General features: G+C 45.0%; 2 protein-coding genes across 2 annotated transcripts in view; both read right to left on the bottom strand.

Annotated features, from left to right (window-relative positions):
• The window catches only part of LOC133126982 (EMILIN-2-like), a 14,092-nt gene extending 1,148 nt beyond the window's left edge, over window positions 1–12,944 (bottom strand). The window contains exons 1-8 of the mRNA XM_061239548.1: window positions 12,707–12,944; window positions 12,095–12,220; window positions 9,650–9,804; window positions 7,388–9,241; window positions 1,120–1,389; window positions 895–933; window positions 708–746; window positions 434–571 (exon numbers count right to left, since the gene is read on the bottom strand). Coding sequence (XP_061095532.1) covers window positions 434–571; window positions 708–746; window positions 895–933; window positions 1,120–1,389; window positions 7,388–9,241; window positions 9,650–9,804; window positions 12,095–12,220; window positions 12,707–12,852 — 2,767 coding nt within the window. The 5' untranslated portion in view covers window positions 12,853–12,944. The remainder of the gene's footprint in view (window positions 1–433; window positions 572–707; window positions 747–894; window positions 934–1,119; window positions 1,390–7,387; window positions 9,242–9,649; window positions 9,805–12,094; window positions 12,221–12,706) is intronic.
• A 1,496-nt stretch (window positions 12,945–14,440) lies between these two features.
• The window catches only part of smchd1 (structural maintenance of chromosomes flexible hinge domain containing 1), a 31,387-nt gene continuing 20,437 nt past the window's right edge, over window positions 14,441–25,390 (bottom strand). The window contains exons 31-48 of the mRNA XM_061239545.1: window positions 25,256–25,335; window positions 24,885–25,042; window positions 24,519–24,634; window positions 23,827–23,888; window positions 22,359–22,446; window positions 21,957–22,088; window positions 21,541–21,690; window positions 21,228–21,348; window positions 20,951–21,070; window positions 20,758–20,843; window positions 20,527–20,649; window positions 18,291–18,472; window positions 17,828–17,937; window positions 17,267–17,337; window positions 15,965–16,139; window positions 15,504–15,662; window positions 15,199–15,313; window positions 14,441–14,822 (exon numbers count right to left, since the gene is read on the bottom strand). Of these exons, the coding sequence (XP_061095529.1) occupies window positions 14,771–14,822; window positions 15,199–15,313; window positions 15,504–15,662; window positions 15,965–16,139; window positions 17,267–17,337; window positions 17,828–17,937; window positions 18,291–18,472; window positions 20,527–20,649; window positions 20,758–20,843; window positions 20,951–21,070; window positions 21,228–21,348; window positions 21,541–21,690; window positions 21,957–22,088; window positions 22,359–22,446; window positions 23,827–23,888; window positions 24,519–24,634; window positions 24,885–25,042; window positions 25,256–25,335 (2,100 nt within the window). The 3' untranslated portion in view covers window positions 14,441–14,770. The remainder of the gene's footprint in view (window positions 14,823–15,198; window positions 15,314–15,503; window positions 15,663–15,964; window positions 16,140–17,266; window positions 17,338–17,827; window positions 17,938–18,290; window positions 18,473–20,526; window positions 20,650–20,757; window positions 20,844–20,950; window positions 21,071–21,227; window positions 21,349–21,540; window positions 21,691–21,956; window positions 22,089–22,358; window positions 22,447–23,826; window positions 23,889–24,518; window positions 24,635–24,884; window positions 25,043–25,255; window positions 25,336–25,390) is intronic.

The following is a 25,390-nucleotide window of genomic DNA, read 5'->3' on the forward strand; positions in this document are numbered from 1 at the left end:
GCTGCATTCTTAACCTGGGTGTTATGATTTACATAAACCTTTTACCTATACAGTGTGCTATAGCCGCAACCAACATCAATACAGGGGGCTTCAAATTTGAATTATGCAAGATTACTATTGTGATTTGAGCAGTAGTAGTCATTTACACAGGAGAATAATTGCATAAATGTGCATTTTGAGGCATCTTTTGTAGGGACAATGCTCATTTCCATTTGGAAAGTTAAATATTAGAAATTGACTTTAAGGTTGTACGGGGTTCATGCTAACGGAATGGTAGCTACTGGAGGCATTTGACTGAAAGAGTTCTCTAAACCCATTTCATTTCTCTGATTCTGTCCTGGTTAAAAGTTTTTTGTTTTTTTAAAGTAAATTTTCTTCAGCAGATTGAACTAAACAGTTGAACATTGTATAAATTAGAGGAGTGAGTACACACCTGTTTTTGGATCATAGTGTCCTCCATCATTGACCAGCACCTTGTTGAAGCGAATGATTCCGGTCTCCCCAGAGAAGGGCAGGACTGTCATGCCAGCCGAAAAGGAGAAGGGATCCCCTGGTTTGTGGTCTCCAGCTCCTGAGATACGCCACACAGGAAACAAATGCTCAATGAAGAGATCACTGCAACAGCATGCATCACTCAAAGGAGGTTACTGTAAAAAATATTGGTTAAAAAACTTCAGTGATGCCATTTTGTAGTTCTGAGTTTTTACCTCGAACGGTCTTATGTGACTTCTTTGGTGTATGGGGCACTATCAAGTGAAGGGGAAAGACGGCATTGTTATTTCACACCACAGACTCTCAATTGACCTTTATTGGTGCACTACTTTTGAATACTATGCAGCTTGTAAACAAATAATACAAAAAATAAAGGCAACCAAAGGGGGAAAGACCATTTACCTGGAATTATGAAAGGCTTACTGGACTCTGGTGGGTACCCTGCAGGGGCAAACAAACCCAAAAGAAGATTAACTTTGGTCAATTAATGATAGACTATAAAACATCTTCACCTCTATTTTCACCAATAATCAGAAAATATTTCACAATTATACTTTTTAGCTGATCATTACAAATGTGCATGTGGCCCAGCTCTGATGCATGATGACTAGAAGCCCATATTCTCACCTGGGGCGCCGGCGTACCCCGTCAAGTCCGTCGTGGCCCCGTCGCTCTGGGGCAGCTTGAGGTGGGTCCTGCGCACGGTGCCCGGGGGCCCCGCCTCGCCCACCTCCAACACCGGCCGCAGGGGGCCGTCCGCAGGGAGGGGCCCGGAGGTCTCCCGGCGCGTGGTTGGCTGGCGGGTGCGAGTGGTCACGGGCGGGGGTCTGATGATGGGGATGTGGATCTGGTGGGTCTCGATCTGTGGTTTGGAGTTCGTCACTCTGACTTTAGTAGCTAGAAAAAGAGGACAGGAGGAAAGAATAAAGTAGGGATGGACAACTCCAGGCCAGGAGGGCCGGTGTGTATGCAGGATTACCCTGGCTCAATCAGCCAAATGGCCACATGCACCATGACCGATTAGACCAAAATAAAATGCTGCAAGACAAGAGCAGCTGCTGTTTATATCATGAAATGTGGCTATAAATGACATCATGCAAATGATTGGGCTGATTAAATAATGAAGAACAGAAGTGTGTGCCTCACTTCTGTAAACCTGCAACCCTATTTTAGCATTTTATATTCCACACTCTCTGGCCTGGTCAGAGAACTGTCGCATGAACAGGCATGTTTTAATTGGGTTGGTGGAGGAGGTTGACGGATGTGTGAGGTCCACAGAGCTGATAACCTCCTGCATTCTCTCAGCATCAACGTACAAGCCCCACCCCTTTGACCAGTTCAGACGAGAACTGCTTTGAGTCAGATCCTCTGATTATAGTAACCAGGTTCAAATAGGGTCACCAGGAAAACCCTACTCTATAAGATTGCCTGAAAACACAGGAACTAGAAATCTGAACTCTGCTGGAGGATGGGGTGCAGAGACAAGCTGAACTGAAAATCTTTGAAGGGACAGTAGTCATGTTTGACTACTTAAATATAATAAGTACGGTTGAATTACAGAAATCTTACATAACATTACATGCACTCTACATTTACAAATCAATCATTCTTGTTGCTATAGTAACTCAATATAGGCATTTGTTAAGATCTTATTGATCTTGTAAAGTGACACTCCTCTATGCCCGAGGTTATTAAATGTGTTTATACTGGTTTTCACTTCAACCATAATTTTATTCCCAGAATTTTAACAAGCTGTTTTTAATTATTCTATATTGCAAATAATTTGATAAAGAGGTTAAAATAATAGTACCTGACCAAATTAAAGACGGGGGTGATTCAATAGGCTTATAATTAATGAAACTGCAGGCCATTAAAACTAACCAGTTAGATGGAGAATTAAAATATAAAGCTAATGATAACGAGCCAAACCTGCACTGTGTTAAGAGACAAAATATAAAAGAACCAAAATACACATGTTCAACAGCCTTAATTCAGCAAGAGATTGTAACAAAAAAAAGGTCTGTAACAAAAACCAGCATACAGTGATCCTCAGGGCCTAACCACTGCTCTATGCAAAGCAAATCACAGAGCTTCAAATACCATCATAAACCACTAATGACTGAGACTTTGAACTCTTCAACAAGCCAGTGTCATTCCAGCAAGCCCTGGGTTGGCTCTGCCTTATAAAAGCAGTCATCCTGATCACTGATGCACTTACTCACCATATGATTAATATGTGTACATATATAAGGCGTGCCCTAGAATGCCCTCATATCATTTTCAACACAGAACAGCTGCTTTCACACAGACCACCAAAATCTCCAATGCAGCAGCAAGTTTCCCATACATGGATTAGCCCCTAATCCCCATTTCCATGTCTAGACTTAGCCCTGGTCCAACTAACTGCCAATTTACTTGGGAAAATCCTGCAGAAACCCTGCTCCCTTGACAGGGAGTCCGACCACCACGCTGATGTAACCAGGACTGAGTCACTGCGGTGGACCAAACAAAGCGATGAGTCAGATGGAGAGGACTGGACCGCAATCGATGGGTCTCATGTAGGGAGAGTTTACACACACTGGCATGGAAAATGAGACTTTTGAACCAAAGAATCACCTCTAATCAACTCTGCTTATGTGGCCGACGCCCTCCTCACTGAACAGAGCCCTTCTGAATGCAATTTTGCTGCCAGTCCAGGGGAATTTGTGATGTGGGGGGTAAAGTGGTGCAGTGGGGGTAAACATGCTTTGTCAGCGCCGTCCGTGAATGAAAACAAGCTTTCGGCCCTCTGCCAAATTGTGGGGAGGGAACTCCCATGATCCCCTGTGAGCTGAGGACTTCCAGATGGGGTTCCGGACCCCTTATGAGAACACCTATGCATTCCAAAGCAATAAACAACCTTTTGGCTTTTATGGGCCCTGGCCCCAGCGTTTAACTGGGTTTTCATCAGCGTGTCACTAGAGTCACTCGTGTTCTTTCCACAGCCGAGTGTTCTCTGTTACCAGGTTCTGAGTGTTTCATTCCATTTCATTTTTACATGCAGGCTGTGCTATGTTAGCCTATGGCATGGCTGGCATACAGCCACTACCATTACAATAAGTCTGAAAGGGATTCTCTGTCATTTTGGTGTAATGTAGTTAGTGATTATCTAGCCCTGTCATTAGGGAGTTGAAAGAAGCAATTACAATGATTCTCTGACCCTCACTGCGCCTAAAGTTAAAAAGTAAATTATTGAAGCACACTTCTCAACTAAAGTTTAGAAAAAAAAAAGGGGGGGGGAAAAATGGACCAGTGTTCAAGTTTTATCGTCCCCCATCCGTTGCTTCGCTTTCTGGAGGTGATGATTTAGGAAGTACGAATGAGGTTACCTACAGCGTCCCCCCCACTGAGAGCGAGGCATAATGAAAAGCACATGGGCACGGCCACACAGGGCACAAAGCGCCGGGCAGCTTCCCCCAGCAGGTCAGGGGCTCAAGGGGGTCACTGAAAATAAGGCACAAAGCTGCGCCTGTAAAACAGGGCTGGAAGGAAACGTGAATATAAATATCATCAGTTCCCTGCCCCCCTGAGCCTCAATCAATCGCAGAGCAATCAGCCCTGTGCTTCTCGCGCCGTGATTAAAGAGGCGGCCAGTCGACAGCTGCAGCTCGCGGCTCCTGCGTTAGACTGCGCCTCGGGACCGCATAACACCGCAGCCCGCCGCTCCTCGTAACAAACGACCGTTTACTGCCACTCCGCTCCGGGACCCACCCTGCCCCCTTCCCCCATTGTTGGACCTGTAGGCCCAGTGGGGTGACTGTGCCTTGAAAATTTAGTGCCAAAGTCTGGGATCGACACTCAGTGCCAGCTCAGTCCCACAGGGGCTGGGGGAATAAGGCGGCGTGAGCGGTCAGGAAGTTTAGCACCAGATGGAGGAAATGCAGTTTGCAGGAAGTAGGTCTTTAACGGCGGTGTTTAGCACCAGATGCGCCTCTCTGCCAAATGAGCATGCAACCCAACACCATCCATTAAAAGGAGGATGCTCGCCCCTCTCTACTTAGCAACACAGGGCGGGAACGAAGGTAATACACTGCGTCAGTAGGGGCTCTCCAAGAAGATGTGAAGTATGATATTACTATAGGCTGATATTACAGGCCTTCTATACATCGCATTACATTGTAGCTGCAGGGAAGCAATTATTAGCTTATATATGCTCTATGTGTCTTCTCCAACGCCACGCCTAGCAACAGCGCTGGTGTACAGCCTTACAGATGTCGGCCATGGATCACAGAAATAAGGAGAAGGGGTAGTTCCAGTAGCCTTGCGGAGGGGTGGGGGATGATTACACTTGATTATACCCTCTCCCAATGGCTTTCTAGGGAAGAGAGTTAAGAGGCCCTGGCCTCCCACCTCACACCATAAACGGGCGATGTATGTGGGCCCTGGGGAAAAGGTATTTCGGTCTTCTGGGTAAGGAGATCTTATCTCCGGGAAGCTGTGGCTGAGAGCGGAGGAAGGATAAGGATGTGAGTGGGGGGAACTGCCTGTAGAGCCTCTCACTGGGAGAGACCAGTGCCACAGCGCTCAGGACCTGTGGCTTTGATGTAAAAACCCCATGTTTCATACAGTAATGGAGCACTATAAAAATCTCTCCAAAGACCTGCAGGAGATCTCATTAGTTGTGTCGTTTGGAGAAACTTTTTCTTTTCATGGAACAAGAAGATGAAAATTGTTTAAGCTACTTTGATTTATATTTTTAAAAAATAAGCTTTTTCCTTCTTTTTTTTTTCTTTTTCACCGGAGCCTGCAGGATAGATTAGTTCCACAAAGCGCAAGTTGGTTTAAATGGGAACACCAGGCAGATGAGTAAGCAGTGCCATGGCTCTTCTGCAGTTTGGTTCGCCTGCTCCATGCCAGGATGACAGCTTAAACACACACTCAGTGTGTCACTGCCCCCTGCAAGGGTTCAGCTTTCAGGAAAAGTTAGGGATGTAATTCTGGAATTAAAAAGTCTGATCCGCAGGGTGAGGGGGAAGGTAAATGAAGGTTATGGGAGTCTTGACTGTTCTCGTCCCTTTCTGTCAGTCAGCCTGCCAGTAGGGAGGTTTTTGGGGGTAATAGGCGCTCGTGTGACATCATTGTATACAGCAGCACATCTGTGGAGCAGACGGGTGCCCCCTCCCACGGCTCTGCCACACGGTCCACGGGGAGGAGAGGGCGAGGGGGGAGGGGTAGACGGTAGACCCCCCGGCTGCACCTCGGCTTTAATGAAGACCAGAGTGGGATCATAACCCCGACGCGCTGTGTGTTTACTCAGGCCACGGCGGAACGGCGACCGCGCGCCGAACATCGGGCTCGACGAGCGACGGCTGCCGCCGAGACCCCCCGGACCCCCGAGACCACACGCCTGGAGCTCACGGAGGACCCGCAGCCCCGCAGCCCCCCTGAGCCCACAGCACTGACAGGAGACACACTCATCGCACACACCCGATCCGGTTCACCACAAGCGCTTGTACTGGCCCGGGACACTGAACCGCCTGCACAGCACAATAAGCAAATGAGCCGACTTGCCCTCTGGTTGAACCAGTGACAAAGGAAACAATCTGCGCCTTTATTAGACTACGCAAGCGAGAATTATTCATGTCATTATGATGGCTCCATCCATAGCAGGGGTGACTTAGCTATCAAAGAAATCAGAGTTGTAACATCTGTAACAAAGTCACATATGCTCATATACATACAAGAAGGAGCGGGGATAAAGGAGAAAGATTTTACAAGTAGTATTACATGTTTTGGATGTGCACAGTGGAATTGGTGAGTTATAGCACACTACAGCCAGGCATGTGAAACACAGTGACCCACATCCAGCCACACTCAAACACTATGAGCTTTTTTCTGGGTCTCATTCCCTCAAGATGATAGGCTAATGCTCACTGCCACCGTACGATCATTTTTCATTAATATCTCACCCTCATGGTACAAGTATAAAAATCTACCAAACAGGAACCATTTTTTCTCAAATTAGAGAAAGGGCTTACTGATGCAAAAAAAACAAATTCCCTCTGAGTCTATTCACTCAATGACCAACAGTTGCACAACACAACTGTAGTGAGGGTATTTAAAAAGCCATATGTGTTCAATCAATCAAGTTTCCATGGCGTAAGAAAATGCTGTGTGGTACCTAACTTCAGGAAATTTTATTCTTAGAATTCAGGTGCTACACTTTGTTTCCAATAAAGGTGTTCCACTACACCATGCTATATATGCTATGAAAGCTATGATGATTTGCTGACCAACACTAAAATAGCTTTCTTCTACTGCTATATCTAAAACTATAATTTAAAATTCCACAAGAATTACCCAGGAAAGTTAGATTACTGCTGAAGAGCAATTTTTATGCGAATCATTATGCAAGTTCTTTCTCAAGGTAAATAACGCCATCATAGCAAAATTAGTTTCAAGATGCTCCAGTACCTGGGTGCCTACGGATAATGGTAGGAGAGAAGAAAAACCAAGGCACTATTCTATAGATTGGAACACACTTAATAAACTGCATTTATTCCATGGCATATTCCAACGAAAAATTATATTAAGTCTAACATGTTTCGGCAATGGTAATTAGTGCAAGTGTGGCACCTTACAATAGGCCACAGAAAACCACAGAGTTAACTGAGTTAAAGATCTTCACTGGGGGGAAGGGAAGAGGAAGAGAAACTGATAACAATAGTAAGGAACTCATTGCAAATATAAATTTATACAGCACTAGATACTGCTCTCTATATACACCTTCAATAAGAAAACATATTCTAACTAGCAGATAACTACATCTTAAAGAAACACATTAAGTTATACAAAATAAGTACTGTAATACCTCATGACTCACTGTAAATGTAAAGCTATGTGATGCAATACTCACCTAGCTTGGTAGAAGTGCTTGTCACCAGGTCCTGAAAGTCCTGGGCAATGTCTGAGAGTTGCGTATGGAATTTATGGGCTGAGCCCTTGAGCCCGCTGATGTCTGTGGAGTGGACCATCAGGGTGGCATTGATCTGGTTAATACACGTCCACAGGCTGGTCACGTGCTTGTTCAGGCCCTCTTTGATTCTTTGCAGACTGCCAGACATGGTTTCCAGCTTGCCGCACACATTCTCCACATTAGCCACCCGGCCGTCCACGCTGGACACCTCCTTCTTGACCCCCTCAGTGGTCTCCTTGCATTGGCTGAGCTCTGCACTGACCTGGTCACTGAGCTGGGCCAGGCCACTCTTCAGCGCCTCCACCTGGCCGGCATCTACCGCCCCCCCGCTCAGGTGACTGTCCAGGAGTGCCCGTATCTCTTTAGCCTCCTGTTGACTGTTTGCGCTAGTCTGGCCGCAGGTGAAGTTTACATACTGGAGGTCCTGCGAGTATATGCCCAGGGACTCGGCCAAGCTTGCAACAGTAACTCCCAAGCCCCCAACATTGTCCTTCAGCGAACTGAACTCGTTCTTCAGATCCCCAAGGTTATCTTCCTCTATGTGTTGGCACCCATGAACGAGATCCTCAAGTTCTCTGATCTTATCCGAATTTCCACCCACATCCAAATGCGTCACGTCCAGCTCGTTCCTATAAATCTTGAGATCATGAATTATGTTCTCAATCGTTTTCCTGTTATCGGCACAGTCTTTGGCACACGCTTCACCTAGAGCATTCACCTTTTTCTCCAGATCCTGAATGAACTGCTTGCTGGAGTCCACGTCGCTCTGTATAGTGTCCACCGTCAGTCTGTCTATCCCGGGCGTACTGCTGTTGTTTATTTCGACTAGCATTGCAGAGAACTGGTCCTCCATGATAATGAGCTTGTCCTCCATCTGGTTTTTCAGCCCTAGCACCTTGTCTGCAATCTGCTGACTCATCTTACCCTCCATAGAGAGACAGTGCTCATAGTTCTTTGCGGTCACATTAAGCTGACCCTCCAGATCCCCTAGGCGCTGGCTTAAAATGTCGCTAGTCTGAAGTGCCGATAGGTGCTCCAGCTCAATGTCCAGTCTGGCACTGAGGGCCTGGTGAGCCTCAGCAATGCGCCCCACTTCCTTCCGAAGGGCACCGTCTTCCCCGTCAAGGTTCAGCTTCAGGTCGTTTATCTCCTTCCTGAGGTCAGCCTCCTTGGTTTCCAGGAGCTCTGACAGGCTGAGGTAGCTGGACTCATGACCCTCACACTGCTCCTGCATCGATATGATCTGGTACTCGCAAGTGTTTTTCAGGTCGGCCATTTTTATCTCCATCCCTTCCATGAGCTCTTGTCTCAGGTCAGCAATCTTGCTGTCGGCGTAGGCCTTCAAATCAGCGAGGGGTGGCGGGGCAGGAGCCGTGGCCTGAGGACTCCGGGCGGCTTCCAACAGCAGCCGCAGCTGGCCATCGTGACCAGACACAGCACTCTGAAGCTCGTCCAGGATGTCGCTCTTGCTCTTCAAGGTGTCGGTGACATCAGTGAGTCTAGCCTGCACCTCCTCCAGGACCCTGGGGTCCTGGCCCAGCCCATGCTCTTGCAGTTGAATGCTGTCAGTAGCCCCTGTCAGGGCACCGGTAGGCGGCCGCATGTTGTTGAGGAGCGTCACAAGCATCTTGCTGGTGTCCTCCTGGAGGTCCCCACGCAGGTTCTCGCCCATGCCCGCCATGGCCGCCTGCAGGTCCAGCACAGTCTGGGAGAGCCGCCGGACCTCCTGCTCCAGCCGATGGACTTTCCCTCCGTCCTGCAGGTGGTGTCCCTTAAGGCCGCTTCCTGCAGACACTGGAAAAAACCAACAAGGTTTCAATTTTTCCCCTATCCTCAGATAACATTTATCTGCAGGTCTATACTTACTAAAGTGAGCAAAACATTTTTTGGAGGAAGTCCCATTGTGTCCCTGCCTTCACAATGATCCAAATTAAGAACATCTGTTCCTTGAGGAGACCAAGACTACTGGAATCTGGCACTGGAGTCATAAATTCCCATCTCACATTCCCTCCGTGTTCCCATAATGTGTTATCAAAATGCACATGGTTATTACTGATACCCGCTGGTGGAAAAGATCATTTTGAATAAATCCACATACAAATGGTTTTACGGATCTAGCAGCTGACAAACACTTGCCGAGATCACTCAGCGAGTGAGTGAGTGAAGGCAGTGGAGAGCTGGCTATTTGTTAAAGGTTCTTACGTTGTACGGGGGGTCCCAGCCTTATTGTCGGCCTTGGGGGGCCATCTTTGTGCTCCTTGCATTCAGGGCCCTGGAACGCTGGGCAGCATCTCCACTCCAACTCAGTCACCATCTTATACCCAATTTTGTAGGTGGGGCGGAACCTTGTCCGATACCTGGAAAAGGAAATTAATGTGCATCCACACATTTAAAAATACAATATGCATCCCACATTTACACTACCAAAACATGGGTTCAGTATGGAATGTGGTGTGAGTAAATAATTCAGGTTACATGAAAATGTTGTCTTTTTGCCAGGAATTAAGCTGAAAAAAAAAATCATATTAAATGATTTTTCTAGATCTACAGTATACAGTATAATATGTAAAAGCTGAGGGAAATATGTAATATGTTCACTGAAATTCAAACAAGAATCTGGAGCTTGATTGCTTTCTTTGAGTCAATGTGAAAAAGACTTACACAAAAATGTATTTAAACATGAGCATGAATACTGGAAAATGAATGCAAAGAAGCAACATAAAGCCTGCTTTGTCACTGCTTTGTGCTGAACCTGGAAATCAAATCTAGTGGCTCGTCTTCAGCAATAGTCAAATCCTATCCCTGAAGGCTTATATTTTCCTACAGAGCTTTCAAACGCAAGACACAGAACTGTGTGACGGCTCAGCCACTAAAGTGAGCATTTCCTCTCCTCTCTTCATCTCCCTCGGGATGAAGCTCACCCTTCTAAATGCCTGACCACAGTGCGACAAGAACAACAAACTGGGCAGTGTCATATTGCAATAATCTCTGGGCCAAGCTTCCCCTGTGATTTTTTCTGAAGAGTTATAACCACCAGCAGAAAGAAAATAAAAATAAAAAAAATTCACATTTCGAATTTGGAGTGATAAGATGCTTACAGCATGTGGTAAGAATTCAATGTACACAAGATCAGAAAGTCATGGATCTTGGATTGATAATGAGCTGCAGAGCGTCTGTACAAGAATTTTCATAGCAAATACATTTCCTTTTTGAAGCTGGGGCACTGTACTATGCGGTCCTATTTAATCGACGGCCCTTATTTCACCGAAAAGCCCTCAATATTGCACCATTACTCACCCTACATAATAACCACTTTCAGAAGGACAAACCCCAGCAGATTGATTGTTTATTAGAAACCAGACAGGGGTCTATTACATACATATCAATTATATCCACTTCAAGATTGTTCAGTCTCAACTGTTTCTACCCAGACGTTTACGTCTGGGTATAAACATACAGGGACAGACAATGATTACTCTTATTATCACAGGCACCCTCCTGTTGCTCAATAGAGTCACAGATACCAATAAAAAAAGACAGAAAACTGCAGACATGATGTAAATTGCAACAGGATTTGCATGCCAATTCTGACCAGAACAGACTCAACATCAACCAATAAAATGTTTTCTGATTCCATGATCCCTGAACTTCAGTTGGTACATAAAGCTAGTCCCAGTTTTCACATCATTCACAAGCAGAGTGAGAGAGTTCTGGGAGCTCCATTTCAGATCAGATAGTTCAAATCTTGTGTAGGTAGGAAAACAACCTTTGCCCTCGAGGCAATCCGTCAAACAGTTAAATTGTATTTCAGAATGCTGGATCTTTTCTTTTTCTTAAAAGCTTTTTAAAGAACAGCCACCAGGACATGGTTTTTGTTGTGAAAATAGGCAATTATAGATCATGCGGGTTGCAAAAAAAGATAAAACAGAACAGAAATATCTCTATCTAAGTCGCATATGATAATCCAAGGTAACCCCTTGGGGCATCATGCAACATTGACAAGAGTTAGGAAAGGGGTGATCATCAACTTTGCTTGTCCCTTTACATCTAACTTTGGACATTCCCATCAAATAGATATTATTCACTCTCACTCAACATACAGTCTATGAACAGATTAAAGAAGAGGAACTTTTAAGCACATGCACCAGACACCAAATCCACTCTATGTATTATGCAACACATGCAGTGGGTTATATTTTTATACATCATCCATCCATAAAATATCCCATGTATTGGAGCAAGTATTGGAGAAAGCAGTCCCAAGTCAGTCCGAACAGTCCTAAAACAGGACATTACCCATCAACCTTCCCATTACAAGACTACTCGTTCCAGAAGCACAACCCCTGATGGCAGTACAAAAAGTTGTCATAAACATTGATAGATCCAATCATACATATAGAATATCGGTCTTGGAATAATAAGAAGGTGTGAGGCAGTAGCCAACATTGCCTCGTTAAAGAATTTATAAGCAGCTCAATACAGCATTGAATTTTTACTATCACATATTCAAAAACAGCTTACATAATTTTCACTAGTTTATTTGATTGATATTACAACCCACTGCGGCGAAGAGGCAAATACATTATTGTTCTACGAGCCAATAAAAACAAGAGCTTCCCACCCACCCTCATCTCCCGGGACACTTACATCACTTGTTTCGAGCAGTCAGGGAGCTGCTCCGGGCACGGCGCGAACTCCGGCTCAACAGAAGTTTCCGCGGATGATAGGACGGTGCAAGTCACGTTCTTCTGCACAACATATGCACACCAATTTCTGCAGAAAGATTTATTTAATGAAAGGCACATAACTTTGAAATACAAACAAATAAAAATGGAAAGATCCTACCCAAGAACGAATATACAACATTAAGTCTCACGGCCAAAAGAAATTGAGAATGTATAACGATGGTTAAAATGAATTTGCCTCGTGTAGCCTATGGAATATATGAAGAAAATTGGTCTTTACATTTTGATTCTTATTAGATTAACATATTTTGTAATAAATGTATCACATTATTGGAAACAATGGCTACATTTCCAGGCGTTTATGACAACAAATCATAAAGACAAACCGTGTAGAACAAACCTACAGTACATGCGTTTAGGATACTTTTCCTCATAAAAAAATAGAAAATACAGCATTGGCTATTGAATAGGTTAACACTAAATTCCAAACTACTAATTAACTTCTGAAACCAAAAAAGGAAGTAGAAAAAAAACAACAAAACACCCAACAACAAAACCTTACTGTAGTACTTACTTATTCCTTAGTCTCGGTGCAGCCCCAGAGTAAGCACTACCCTGGAATAAGCTGTATTTCGGTGGGTTTCCATAAATCAATGAAAAAGTCAGCAAGAGAGAAAGAACTGTAAATTCCAATCTGGAGTCAGCAAGAATGCACTTCATTTTAGAAATATGATCAAAGCAGTTCCATATGCATAAAAAAACCGTTTCAATCGACAGCAGTTCGTTTAAAGTTAATTTGATGTAGTCTTCTCCTTGCCACTAGCAAAGCTGACTAACTTTCGGACAGTTCCGGAGCAGTGTTGGCTATTCAAATGTGACGTTTTTGGTCCACAGGGGGCCTCAAACCCCCCAGCTCCTGACTGCAGCAGAAAAGGCGCTGTTGGCGCAAAGTAGTCGCATATTTAGACCGTTTTCCTTTTCCATTTCCATTCATGAGCCGTTATCTCTCCACTGCTTGTGCTTTGGGAACATGGGCGACGAAGAGTGCGTGTGCGCGGACGCGTTTTTAAATAGCCATTTACAGTGACATTAATAATCTACGAATAATGCTATACAGCGACACCTAGAAACCACAGTAGGAGACCACACGTTTAATGAAATCCAATGAGAAGCGGGAAAAACTACCAATTGGTTCTAAAAAACATTTAGTCGTCTAAGCAATCGTGCTTAAAGGTGTGTGCAATCTCGATTAGAGGAACACTACGTATTGAGAAACATGCGAATATCCTCGATTGGCCGATAGTGAAAGGACGAACACTGGAAAATGTTCCCATTGAGTGGAATATTTCAGTTTCCATGGGTTGGCAGCAAACCGGACCAAGTAAAGTTGGTTCTGTACTGCACATACAAGACATTTGAACGTACATGTATTAATTATACCTGCAAGAATAGAACAGCCTCTTTTTTGAAGACCAAGACGAACTATCAGCAGTCACCTCCAACCTGCACCCGAGGGTGTACTACAGAATTACAGGCGCACGGGGTTAAGGCGCTTCCAGCAACCCCTGAAATAACTCAACGACAGCTGTTATACACACTACACGTTGCATCACACATATCCGTTGAGAAAAAAACCGTCTCTGAAGAAAATCCTTCAAATTCCACCAAATTTCATCATTTCATTGTTACCTGAAAAAATATAACTTCCGTCTTCCAAAAGATGCCACTCGTCAGTACATTTTTGTTGCCTCAGCCCATGATATGGAAGTATAAATGAATGCGAACACATAGCATTACAACAGGGCACATGTCTGCGCCTTTGTGGTCCAGCATATTGAAGGACAAATTTCAGGGCTTGAAACTATACTGAAAGGTACACCTAGATACAAGACATGGAAGTGATGAGAGGAACGTAGTTGAGGGGTCCAAGTATTCAATCATAAATGTCACTGATCAAAAGTAAACACTGGTAATACAGGGCTCTTTGTTTAGCAACGTGAATCAAGCGGCAAAAAGTACATTAAACAATAATCGTAACACTAACTTGACTGCAGGGGTAGCCAGAGTCAGACAAGCACGCCTATGCGTGTGTGGAAACCATTGCTATACTCGAAGGGACACTTCCAGGCTGTGTATGGCCTTCTCGAAGGAACAACTGACCTCAGGGGAATGAGGCTACACGCAATAGGGCAGAAAGGATCTTACAGCCATTACATTATTACAAGTAAAAATGTGTTGTCCTCCCAAGATGGATTTTTTATCAAAGATAACACAATCTTAACTTCACTGATACAAACCATAACATGAATTAAATAAAAAATAATTTTATTACTCAGGAATTTCAATACAAAAATGTACAAAGTATTAAAAGTTCCACAGGTACCAGGGACAACCTTCAACATAATGAAAATACAATTCTCTTTTTCATTGAAATATGAACCAAAACGGCTTAAATGCCAAAAAGGAAAAAATGTCAAGAGGCAACATAACATATATTTACAAATAAGCAAGATGTGCCCTCTGTCTGGAAAATATAAAAAAAAATGTTTTTTTGAGATTTTACAAGCATTGTTCAACATTGTTTGAATTAAAAATGTTAAATATAAAGAAAATAATAAACATGTGAATTCATATGCCATCATGGTGTCCTTTTTTTTCTCAACCTGCCAGGAGTTGGTGAATTTACCAAGCTGGAAAAAAGTGAGAAAAGTTACACAATGTATAGCAGTTTACATTACTGTTCATATATCCGTTTACTCTCGATGTACAATATCAATAAAGAAATGCCCTCAGATGAATGAGTCTGCACTTTAACCACATTACTAATGGTTTCAATTCAAATCCAATGTGATGGAGTACAGAGCCAAAAGATCAGAAATTGTGCCACTGTCCAATTACTTACAGACTACACTGTATCAGTTTACACTACATATAAATTGCTTTACACTACATACAGCTACGCTAAATATATATACATATATATATCAGTTTACATTACTGTGCATATATCAGTTTACACGACATGTACAGTATCGGTACTGCAAGGATGGGTATTGAGATACGTACGGTGGTGCCTTCTCGAAACGACGGGCTCTTTTTGAAAGGGTTCCGGAAGGTTCCCCAGTCTCTTCCGCAGGTCGTTTCATTGCTGAACCATCCACCCTTCTCTTAGGGGTCATACCTGAAAACACAACGATGCTAAAACCTTCTGTTTCTCACCCGCAGCCTGGGAACATGTTCACCTTTCCCACCTGTGTAGGCGTAAGGCGCACTGCTTGTGTTTTCCTACTGCAACGCGAGATTGCGAGAGAGTGCCTGTCATGAAGGCCTGACTGAGGGGGGGGGGGGGGGGGGGGGGGTCTCAGCCTCACCGAGTTTGTGCTCCAGGTCCTTGAGCTGCATCTCCTGCGCCCTCATCTCGTCCTTCTTCTCCACCATCTCAGGACACCTCATGTACTGCATGTGCCCGTCGTAGTCCTCCCTCACCTGCCTGCACTTCGCCATGGCAACCCGGTACTGCTGCAGTAGCTCTGTGTTCAGCAGGACAAATGAGAGCATCATGGGATATGAGTGACACACCAGCATAACACAATCTACCAGAGGCTTCATTCTGATTGGTCAATCCTGTCATGTGTCACTGAGCTGGCTAGTCAGGATTGCCTGTATCCATATACAGATGCATAGGTTAGCTATAGCACCCTGCAGCACTTTACTAAGATAGATTTCATTACAGACAAATCCTAGGAAACTTTCTTTTAGTATGTGTCAAATAGGACGCATTAGTTCAGTTTAATACCACTAGAAACACAGGTGTTTCAGGAAATGTACTGACCGATTTGCTTGAAGAGGGTGTAGTACTGTTCTGGCAAGGGTGCACCGAACACTTGCCCTCGCAGTTTTTCAATGGATGGAGCCTTGTTCTGCAAGCCTCCAAACTTTCCATTACTACGCACCCGTTCACCGTGCCTGGTCAGCAGAGTGGGGCACGGGCTTTTACTCTGAACCACCTACAGGAGACATTTCATCATGTAAGCCATGTATGAACATCAGACTTATGGCAGTGATACAAAAAAATACAATGAGATATATACTGATGAAGACAAAAGCAAAGAAATTTACATGTCTATGTCTATCATTCCGTCCTTGCACCAAACACAGAATAGTTTGTGAACTATGGCTTCTGAAACCATGGAAATGTTTCCAAAACATTCACAGGCTGTGAAAAAGAAAATAAATTCCACAAGAGCACTGAGAAAGGAGCAACTTCAAAGCTGTAAAGTATCTGATCTCACAGTTTACTAAGAAGTACAGTAGTAATTTATGTTTAAAAATCTAAACAAATCAGAGAACACTGACTGTTATTTTACAGTGAGGTGCCCTCCCAGGCACAAACACTGCATAAAGCACTCAGAACTGAAAAACCACTCATTTCAGAAATAACAAAGAATGAACAGCTTAAAACATGATCTCATCCTCCTCTTATTTTCAGGTCCCTGGTCCAGCCCAGTAATCCATATGGGAAAACATGCTACCCCATATAATAACTAGAAAGCTAACTTGCTGGTATGCAGAACTTTCTAAACAGGAAAATGTCCTTTGTTGCATGGAGAGACCAGTTTGATGGAACACCGGCCCAGGTCAAAGTTCAACATATTTGAATTCTCAACAGCCATTCTGGCAGAACAGAGTGTAAACTGTGCGTACACCAGCCCGTTAGAGGCAGGCTGTAAACTCTTAACTTGGCGGTTGTAAAATGGCTTAAGAGCAGAATTTGAACTACCACTCACATTTGTAATCCAGCACACACTAGCTTCAGAATGCCTTAGATAAGTAGTTAATGAGCTACACTGGCTAACCAACAACAATAACAGAAGTGAGGATTTCATTAACGCAGTTATACTCCAAATGACAAATGAGGTAATGTCAGATTGGCTTTTTACAGCCACACAGTTAATTAGCCAATTTTGCCAAAGGAAGAGCGTTCAGAAGTGTACTGAATATTTCAACTGTAAGTTTGGTTAATGTAGGTGAGTAGTATGCTCAGAATGACACTATTAGGAAATTAGAATAATCCCAAATGGAAAACTACCAAAATTGCAAGCTGATAAAGAGGCAGATAAAGCAGCCCACTCACCCCCTTCCGATAATGGTTAGCAGCATCCAAATTGTCCACCAAAATGGTTTCGCCCAGAAGATTTCCAAAGACTGAAAAAGCAGCAGGAGGAAATACATAGTCAATAAATAACAACACAACCATGGGTAAACAGAAACGGTCTGTAATTAGCGGAAGCGCTACTAAGAACAAGACCACCACAAACGCAGAACGCACGCTGATAATGAGAACAACACATTCACAGCAAAGCAGAGAACATTAGGTCTCATTGAATTTAAGGACACGACTGGTAACAGACCACACATTCACAGCAAACCATAGAAGATTATGCCTCATTTACTTTAAGGACACGACTGGTAAGAGTGCTAGAAGAATCCACATGGGGCCCAGCTCATTAGAGACCAAGGGAAGATGGAAAGAAGAATGCTGTCTGTAACCATTTACACAAAGGCCTGAACACATAGCCAAGAGGAAAACACAAGGTCCCCAACCACGACAAGGATGAGAACACGAGAGAGAAGAGGGCAAAGGCACTTGCAATTCACCAGAAGGCCCCGAAGCTCACCACTGATATGTACTCACCTATCTGACAGCTTTCGGCATGTTCCGGAAAAATCAGGAGATCTCGGACAAATATGGGGTTTCCAACTGGTGCAAAGCTGCTCTGCCCGTTCCTTATATGAGGCAGGGGCCTGCGTGGAGAGAGGAACACTCACACACTGGGACTCCATACCCACAACCCAATAATCACCTCAATGTTGACCAAGTGACCTCACCCACTGGGGGGTCTGAGGGTCCTCACACTAATGGACAAGCAGTACATAATGGAGGCAGTAGCACACAGTCATGGGACTGACAAGAACCCAGACAACAGTCTAGAGTGGGGAAAATCTGAGGGGGCGAACTGTTCAGACACGGGGGGGTTGGATAACTTATTTTCACACGGACACATGGAAATGAATTTACGGGCCAGAAGAATCCAATAATGGTAACACCACAAATAAGGATGGCGGGAGGTCAGGCTCCTTGGCTGGAACGTGCCCACCTGTTGCTGCTCCTCCAGAAGACCGAGTCCAGAGGCATGACCTGCTGGCGGCCCTGCGTGTCGTCGTAGATCTGCCGCGCGGCGGCCGTCGTCAGGGTGACCACGCAGTCCATGTCGCCAGACAGGTGCCAGGAGATGACCTTCGCTGCGTCGTCGTCCTCCACCTGCGCCAGGTGAGCCACCTGAAAGCACAGCCACGGCCGCTGCGTTAGCGGCAACGCAGACGCGCGCTTTTCACGCTCTCACGAGACCCAAACACCACACGCCCAATAAGAAAACTGCAGGAAAAACAAAGCCGCTCCCTGAGTAAACTAATTATGTCAGAAATACTGTGAAAATACATTGCTAAAAATACTAAAACATGTAAAAGAGTCTAAGCATGGAACCCAGCACACTCTTTTACATGTTTTTGCATTTTTGGCCACGGATTTTTCCAGTATTGTTGTACCCGCCTACCAAAGATCTCCTGTGTCTCTGCCCATCACTACCTCAGATCCAAGTAGTGCCCCATTCTATTTCTCCTTCTAAAACTTTCTCACAGGACAAAGTGACACTGCTTCATGAACATTACATAGAGACGGTCCATTGAAACGGTCCCCATGTTTGACAAAACCACCCCCCCTCCCCCAGTTCCCCACCCCCTCTCCCCAGTTGAAATAAATCTCAGCCCAGCCAGCTGAGAGAGGCTGGCAGCCCCGCAGTGCAGCAGTGTGGAATGCTGGCCCAGGGCTTCACATCCCAGGTGAGGCCCTGCTGCAGTAGCCCTGGGCAAGGCCCTTAACCCTGCTGCCCTCTGTGGCAGTCACGTTGTGTAAAGGCTAGCGTGCAAAAGGGAAACGGTCTAAATCACCCTGGATAAGTATATACATTAACAGAAAATAAATTCTAATAAAAACCCTCTTGCTTTAAATCTCAAACCTCCTGCAAGCCCCCATACAAGCTATTATAAAGCCTGCATGTGCTCAGTTTGGGTCAATTGACAACAGATGCTAAAACTGAATGTACAAACTCTCACTTTAACAGTAATAACGGTGAATAAATAAGTGACTGAAGAACATCTGGGGAAGAGGCAGCAATGCGCCAGGAGCTACCGCAGTATCGGAGAAAAGCCCGGCTGATGAGTTCAACGACGCGTTCCAAGGAGCAGAGGGTAAACGGCTTGTAATTGCGATGTGCAGAATCTGGGGGTCGTGCTGATTGTAGCTTTAAAGGAGGAGTGCTCGGAGGGCTCTCCTCCTTCCTTTGGCCCTTTCACTTTCTCAGTCATACGTAATCAATCTTCCGCAGGGGCGGAAGGACGCGGGGGGGGGGTGCGGAGTCTTTTCTGGGTCAGTTACAGCAGATTATGCTCTATTCAGAGCTGAAACATGGGTCATGCGGTAGCATTTAGGAGAACTCACCGCTTCGACTCATTTCACCAAGACGCACAGCACCTCTAATCATTTCATGGCCTGAGACTCTTTAAGAAAGATGTGTGGAACCACAGGTAGCTCTGAAAATAACATTTCTGCCTTCAAGGGCTCAGAATACTGCATATTCCACTGGCTAAGCATGCTGGGTTAATCAGGTCCCAACTTCAACAATAAGCCCAATTAACTTGTTTGACAATAAAGGACATCACGATAGTAACAGTCAAACTATACACATTTAAACATCTTCATGACCAGTGGTTCTTAGATTGGAGCAGTTTTAGAGATTCTCCCTCTATAATAAAAAATAAAGAAACACATTGTACAGTCCATTTGTGTCCTCCTCTGCACTAGTGGATGACAGAAGCTGGAGAGCAAGGAGGCTGCTCTACGGTACGAGTTGTGATAAACTGAGGGGGGGAACAGATGTTTCACTGCTGAGGGCTAGCTGCTATTCTTTGACTTCTTGTGACACGCTCCACAGGTCAGGGGCTCATGTCTAGAAAGCAGATGAGGCAGCCTCTGATTGAGGGCGTCTTAAAGACACTGATTTACAGGGTGGGTGTGAACACTGCACATACGAGCATGTTGTACATCTGCTGCTCCTGTATAATTACCACCTATAAGGGTGCGGAGGCATCTGACACAAGCCCTGAGGAGCAGCCAGAAGATCCCAGCGTAGTCTATCAAAGAGCCAGGCTGGGAAGCATGGCCTCCCTGTGCTGTCTCCAGAGTAAAGTCATTAACATTTTGCCCTTTGCGCCTTATTAACTCCGGACTTTCACGGCTGAAGCACGTTTTCGGCCGGAGATCCCAGGTCCCATTACCTTCCCGAGGACGTCCGGGTTGCTTTTGAAAGTGTCGGGCATGACGCAGGCTCTCCGAGGCTGTCTCCGTATCCTCTCCTGCTCAGCCACCTTCTCTCTGATCACGGCATCGATCTCTTCCATCTGCAGCGAGAAGGAGGTCAGTCCCGCTACGGCTAACCGGACACCCGTCAGAACCACACACCAAAAGGGTACGACACCACAACCACAAAAAAAACATGCAACACTCACAGTCATCTGCGCTGTCACATTTATATGACTTTTCCTGAGGTCAGATTTCAGATGAATCTCTTTATTGGTTGCATCCTGAAGCTGATCTAGATCAGAGAAAGGCAATAAAAGTGACATTAGCACATACACTGTTAGGAAATTAAGGACTGTATTCGGAGAATGAAGGAGAACGGAGTACGTAAAGAAAACCTACCTTTGAGCTCAGAGATCAACTGATTGTTTGTGTCAAACAGACTTCTGTAGGCAACGAGGGACTGGGAGAGGCGGTCCTTTTTTTTAGTCAAGGTCGCCATTTGTTGTTGGTTCTTGGAATCTGTTTGACAGAAAACATTGAATTTGTCGCATAGCAATATTGAGACAAAACATGACAGTCTTCACTAATGCTAACAGTATAATACCATGCACGGGAACCAACAGGCATTGCTCCATACAAATCATATGAGATCATTTTCCCTTGGCTCACTGCTCACCATTATAAAACAGGAAGGGAAGCTCAAATGCTCTCAAATTATGCCCCGGAATGACAGGCTGGAAGTGGAGGATATACTCTGTCCGATCAGTGCCAGGACAGTTTTCCATGATGATAAGATCCTGGAGAGAGGAGGGGAGAGCATGACGCTGCAAACATAGGCTACAAAGACAGAAAGGCAGATGCAACAGAAAAAGGTTTATTTATTCTACAGTGTGCACGTACATGCCAACCCTTTTTTGTGATTCTGTCTGCAGTTATACTTTGAAGATGAGGATTTCTGTGGAGCAGACTAGAGAGAGGGAGCAACGCACCGTGATCTGGGCGATGCCGTTAGAGAGGGGGACTTGCACGGTTTTGGTCTTCCCCTCGAACAGGGGGAGCTCCTCGCTGTTGTCCGAGCTCTTGACGGAGACCAGCACCGTCCCGTTCAAGTCCGAGCCGGCCGGGTTGTCGTATTCGTCCTGCCACCAATCAGAAAACCTCGTGTCGTACCCGCCAAACCACATACAGCAAATATTTCCAATATAAATACTATCGCTGAACATAAACTATTCGAAACAAACATATGAACAGATATGCCACAGACGTCAGGAGAAGCGACAGAGATTCAGGGAATGGTGCGCGTTAAACAGAGGCACAAACCTAGCCAAATTTCATCGGATGTCATTGGACCAGAGAAGGGGCAGCGGGATAGGTCACTGGGAGTGGAGGGTTACACCCTGCTTACCAGGATTTTAAGACACAAGCTCTCAATCAGGGTCCGACTGGCCACTTCTTGGATGTTAGAAACCAATGGAGTTGCTGGCTGGGAATCTGCCGTCAATTTCATTGGAGCGTTTGCCACCACGTTTATTACGTACTGAGAGGGGAGCAAGAAGAGGGCAAAGGATCACAGCACACTCTGTACAGGGGGTGGATCCAATTAGCCAATATCACCATGTGGATGAACTGAAAATGTCAAAATCCAGCAAATCTCTCAAATGGTTACCACAGTAAAGTAGTAAATCTTCATTTGCATTACATTAAAACATTTCTGCATGAGGAGTAAGTCTACACAAGGTAAATTGTGCCAAAATTAACCATATTCAGAATATGTACACTAGATGTAACAAATAATCTTTGAACAAACCTGATTGCTCCACAGACTTTTGTTTTTATCGATGCACAGTACAAACTGAATTGCGTACTTCCCAACACGGTCAGGGATTATTTTGTCCCTGGTGATTGAACAAACAAAAAGACAAAGATGAGAAGCACATTATAATTTAATTCCTAACAATTAATGCCCAAATCATTTTCCTGTGCAATTATCAAGATACGTTTTTGCACTCTTACGATGAAATATTTTAACTTCACTCACAATGTTGTTAATCAGTGTCCTGCCAATGTGAAAACATTTTACATAAGTCATTTGGGAGGGTGGAACCATGAGAACCAAAAGGAAAATGGAAACTGAATAGGAAACATGAATATTACATTCAGAACATTATGCATAAATGCCCTATCAAGAAGGACTGAAGTTCAGCAGTACACCCGGAGTACACTGGACAATCAGAAAATATAATGCTCCATTTGACTTCCACCCACATGGAGCAAACCAAAGCACCCATAAGTCACCTGAGAAACGGGTACATTAACACACCCCTCGATTGATGACTTAAAGATGGAATTTGAAGGCAAATATCCTTTGACTAAGGGGGGAAATAAAAACTAACAGCGGGACTGAGTTTCTCAGCAGAGTGAGGACTGTAAGAGGTTGCTTTCTCCCTCCTCATTTCGCCACCGTTCATGATTTACCATCTGCCCAGCTGGCAGTCGGTCTGGGACCTAATGAAAGCATGTTCGCCTGTGCGAGGCCCCAACAGCCCCTGGAGCAGCTATAGCAGAGACGGTATTCACATGAAGACACGGTGCAGAGACTGGTCTGGAGCAGCTATAGCAGAGACAGTATTCACATGAAGACGCGGTGCAGAGACTGGTCTGGAGCAGCTATAGCAGAGACAGTATTCACATGAAGACGCGGTGCAGAGACTGGTCTGGAGCAGCTATAGCAGAGACAGTATTCACATGAAGACGCGGTGCAGAGACTGATCTGGAGCAGCTATAGCAGAGACAGTATTCACATGAAGACGCGGTGCAGAGACTGGTCTGGAGCAGCTATAGCAGAGACAGTATTCACATGAAGACACAGTGCAGAGACTGGTCTGGAGCAGCTATAGCAGAGACAGTATTCACATGAAGACGCGGTGCAGAGACTGGTCTGGAGCAGCTATAGCAGAGACAGTATTCACATGAAGACACGGTGCAGAGACTGGTCTGGAGTAGCTACAGCAGACAGTATTCACACACAGGCGCAGTGCAGAGACTGGTCTGGAGCAGCTACAGCAGACAGTATTCACACACAGGCGCAGTGCAGAGACTGATCTGGAGCAGCTATAGCAGAGACAGTATTCACACACAGGCGCAGTGCAGACTGATCTGGAGCAGCTACAGCAGAGACAGTATTCACACACAGGCACAGTGCAGAGACTGATCTGTAAGAGCCCAAACAGCCAGTGGTGTTACTGCACATTAAAAGGCCGGGGCTGAAAATGTACCTGAAGTAGAAACAGTCATGCTTTTCAGTGTCCTTGGGTTTACTGCACTTGAGGGTGGCAGCCTAAAAATACACAAGACAGGGAGGGACAATAAGAGTTCAGATATAATGGTGAACAGAAACAGACAACATTTCTGTAAATGAATATGTGCATATCAAATAGTCTGCATTACTCATTTCAAGCATACTTTGTTAGCTTGTATATAAAAACAAAGCAAAATAAATAAACAGATTTTGTTTTCCATTCATACATACATACATACATTATCCTAACCCGCTTATCCTGAACAGGGTCTGAGGGGGGCTGGAGCCTATCCCAGCATACATTGGGCGAAAGGCAGGAATACACCCTGGACAGGTTGCCAGTCCATCGCAGGGCACACACACCATTCACTCACACATTCATACCTACGGGAAATTTAGACTCTCCAATCAGCCTAACCTGCATGTCTTTTTGGAGTGTGGGAGGAAACCGGAGTACCCGAAGGAAACCCACGCAAACACGGAGAGAACATGCAAACTCCGCACAGAGAGGCCCCGGATTTGAACCCAGGACCTCCTTGCTGTGAGGCGGCAGTGCTACCCACTGCACCATCCGTGCCGCCGTTTTCCATTCATGAAAAATCATATTTCCTTTCTTTGAATGCACAAAATGGCGTGCTCATTTGGTAAAAGGCAGTGTGAGCTACTCACCCCCGGAGGAGGCCTGGGCCCCGACGACTCGCCCTTCCACATCAGCATGGACATGGAGGCAGGGCTCAGACTCCCTATGGCACTGCCGTCCTCTGCCACCACCGTTACTGCAAACACTGACCAACACACAGGGAACAGTCACCTTACACACAAACATCAAGGTGCCATCAATACTGTTTCTGACAAACTTCTGGACACGTTTTACTCACTATCCAAAACAGTGCAAGAGTAGAAATACATATTTAAAAAGACTAAAGAAAAAAGAGATTGAGAGTTTGTATGTGATTTATTTTTATTCTAATGGATGGATACACAGTAAATATCGAAAGCATCGCAGCTGAACTGCATCTTGAGAGTAAGGCGTACCTGTTAGAAAGCCCCCAGCAGGAAACACCGAGTTGGTGTCGTAGCTGACTGACAGCTTGACCGGTTTGTTAGGATCTGGCACCACTTTCACCTTCAACACAGGTCCTGGAATACTCTTCTTATTGAAGGAGGCTTTAAACTCAATAGCATACTCTCCCCTACAGCAGAGACAGGGGAGAAAAAACACTGTCCAAACCAACTACCTGGGACAACAAGGTGTGTGCCATTAACAACACACCGCTGTGTAATGCCTCCAGCTAATCACTTATGTACACAGAAGAGATACGCATCACGGCTGGTTTGCGTATCTCTCCTGTGAGCCAGGAAGAGCCGTTTCTCATTTCCATCAGTGTGTGCAGTGTCATACTCACTTGGGCGCCATCATCTGGCTGATGGTGAAGATCGCTGTCCCATCTGCATCCACTGGCTGCGATGCGGGTGAAGATTTCATCTGGAAAGGCAGACAATGAGAAAGATATTATCTACAGCATGCCGGATAACTCATT

This window comes from Conger conger, chromosome 4, assembly GCF_963514075.1.
Source record: "Conger conger chromosome 4, fConCon1.1, whole genome shotgun sequence".
NCBI classification, from domain to species: Eukaryota; Metazoa; Chordata; class Actinopteri; order Anguilliformes; family Congridae; genus Conger; species Conger conger.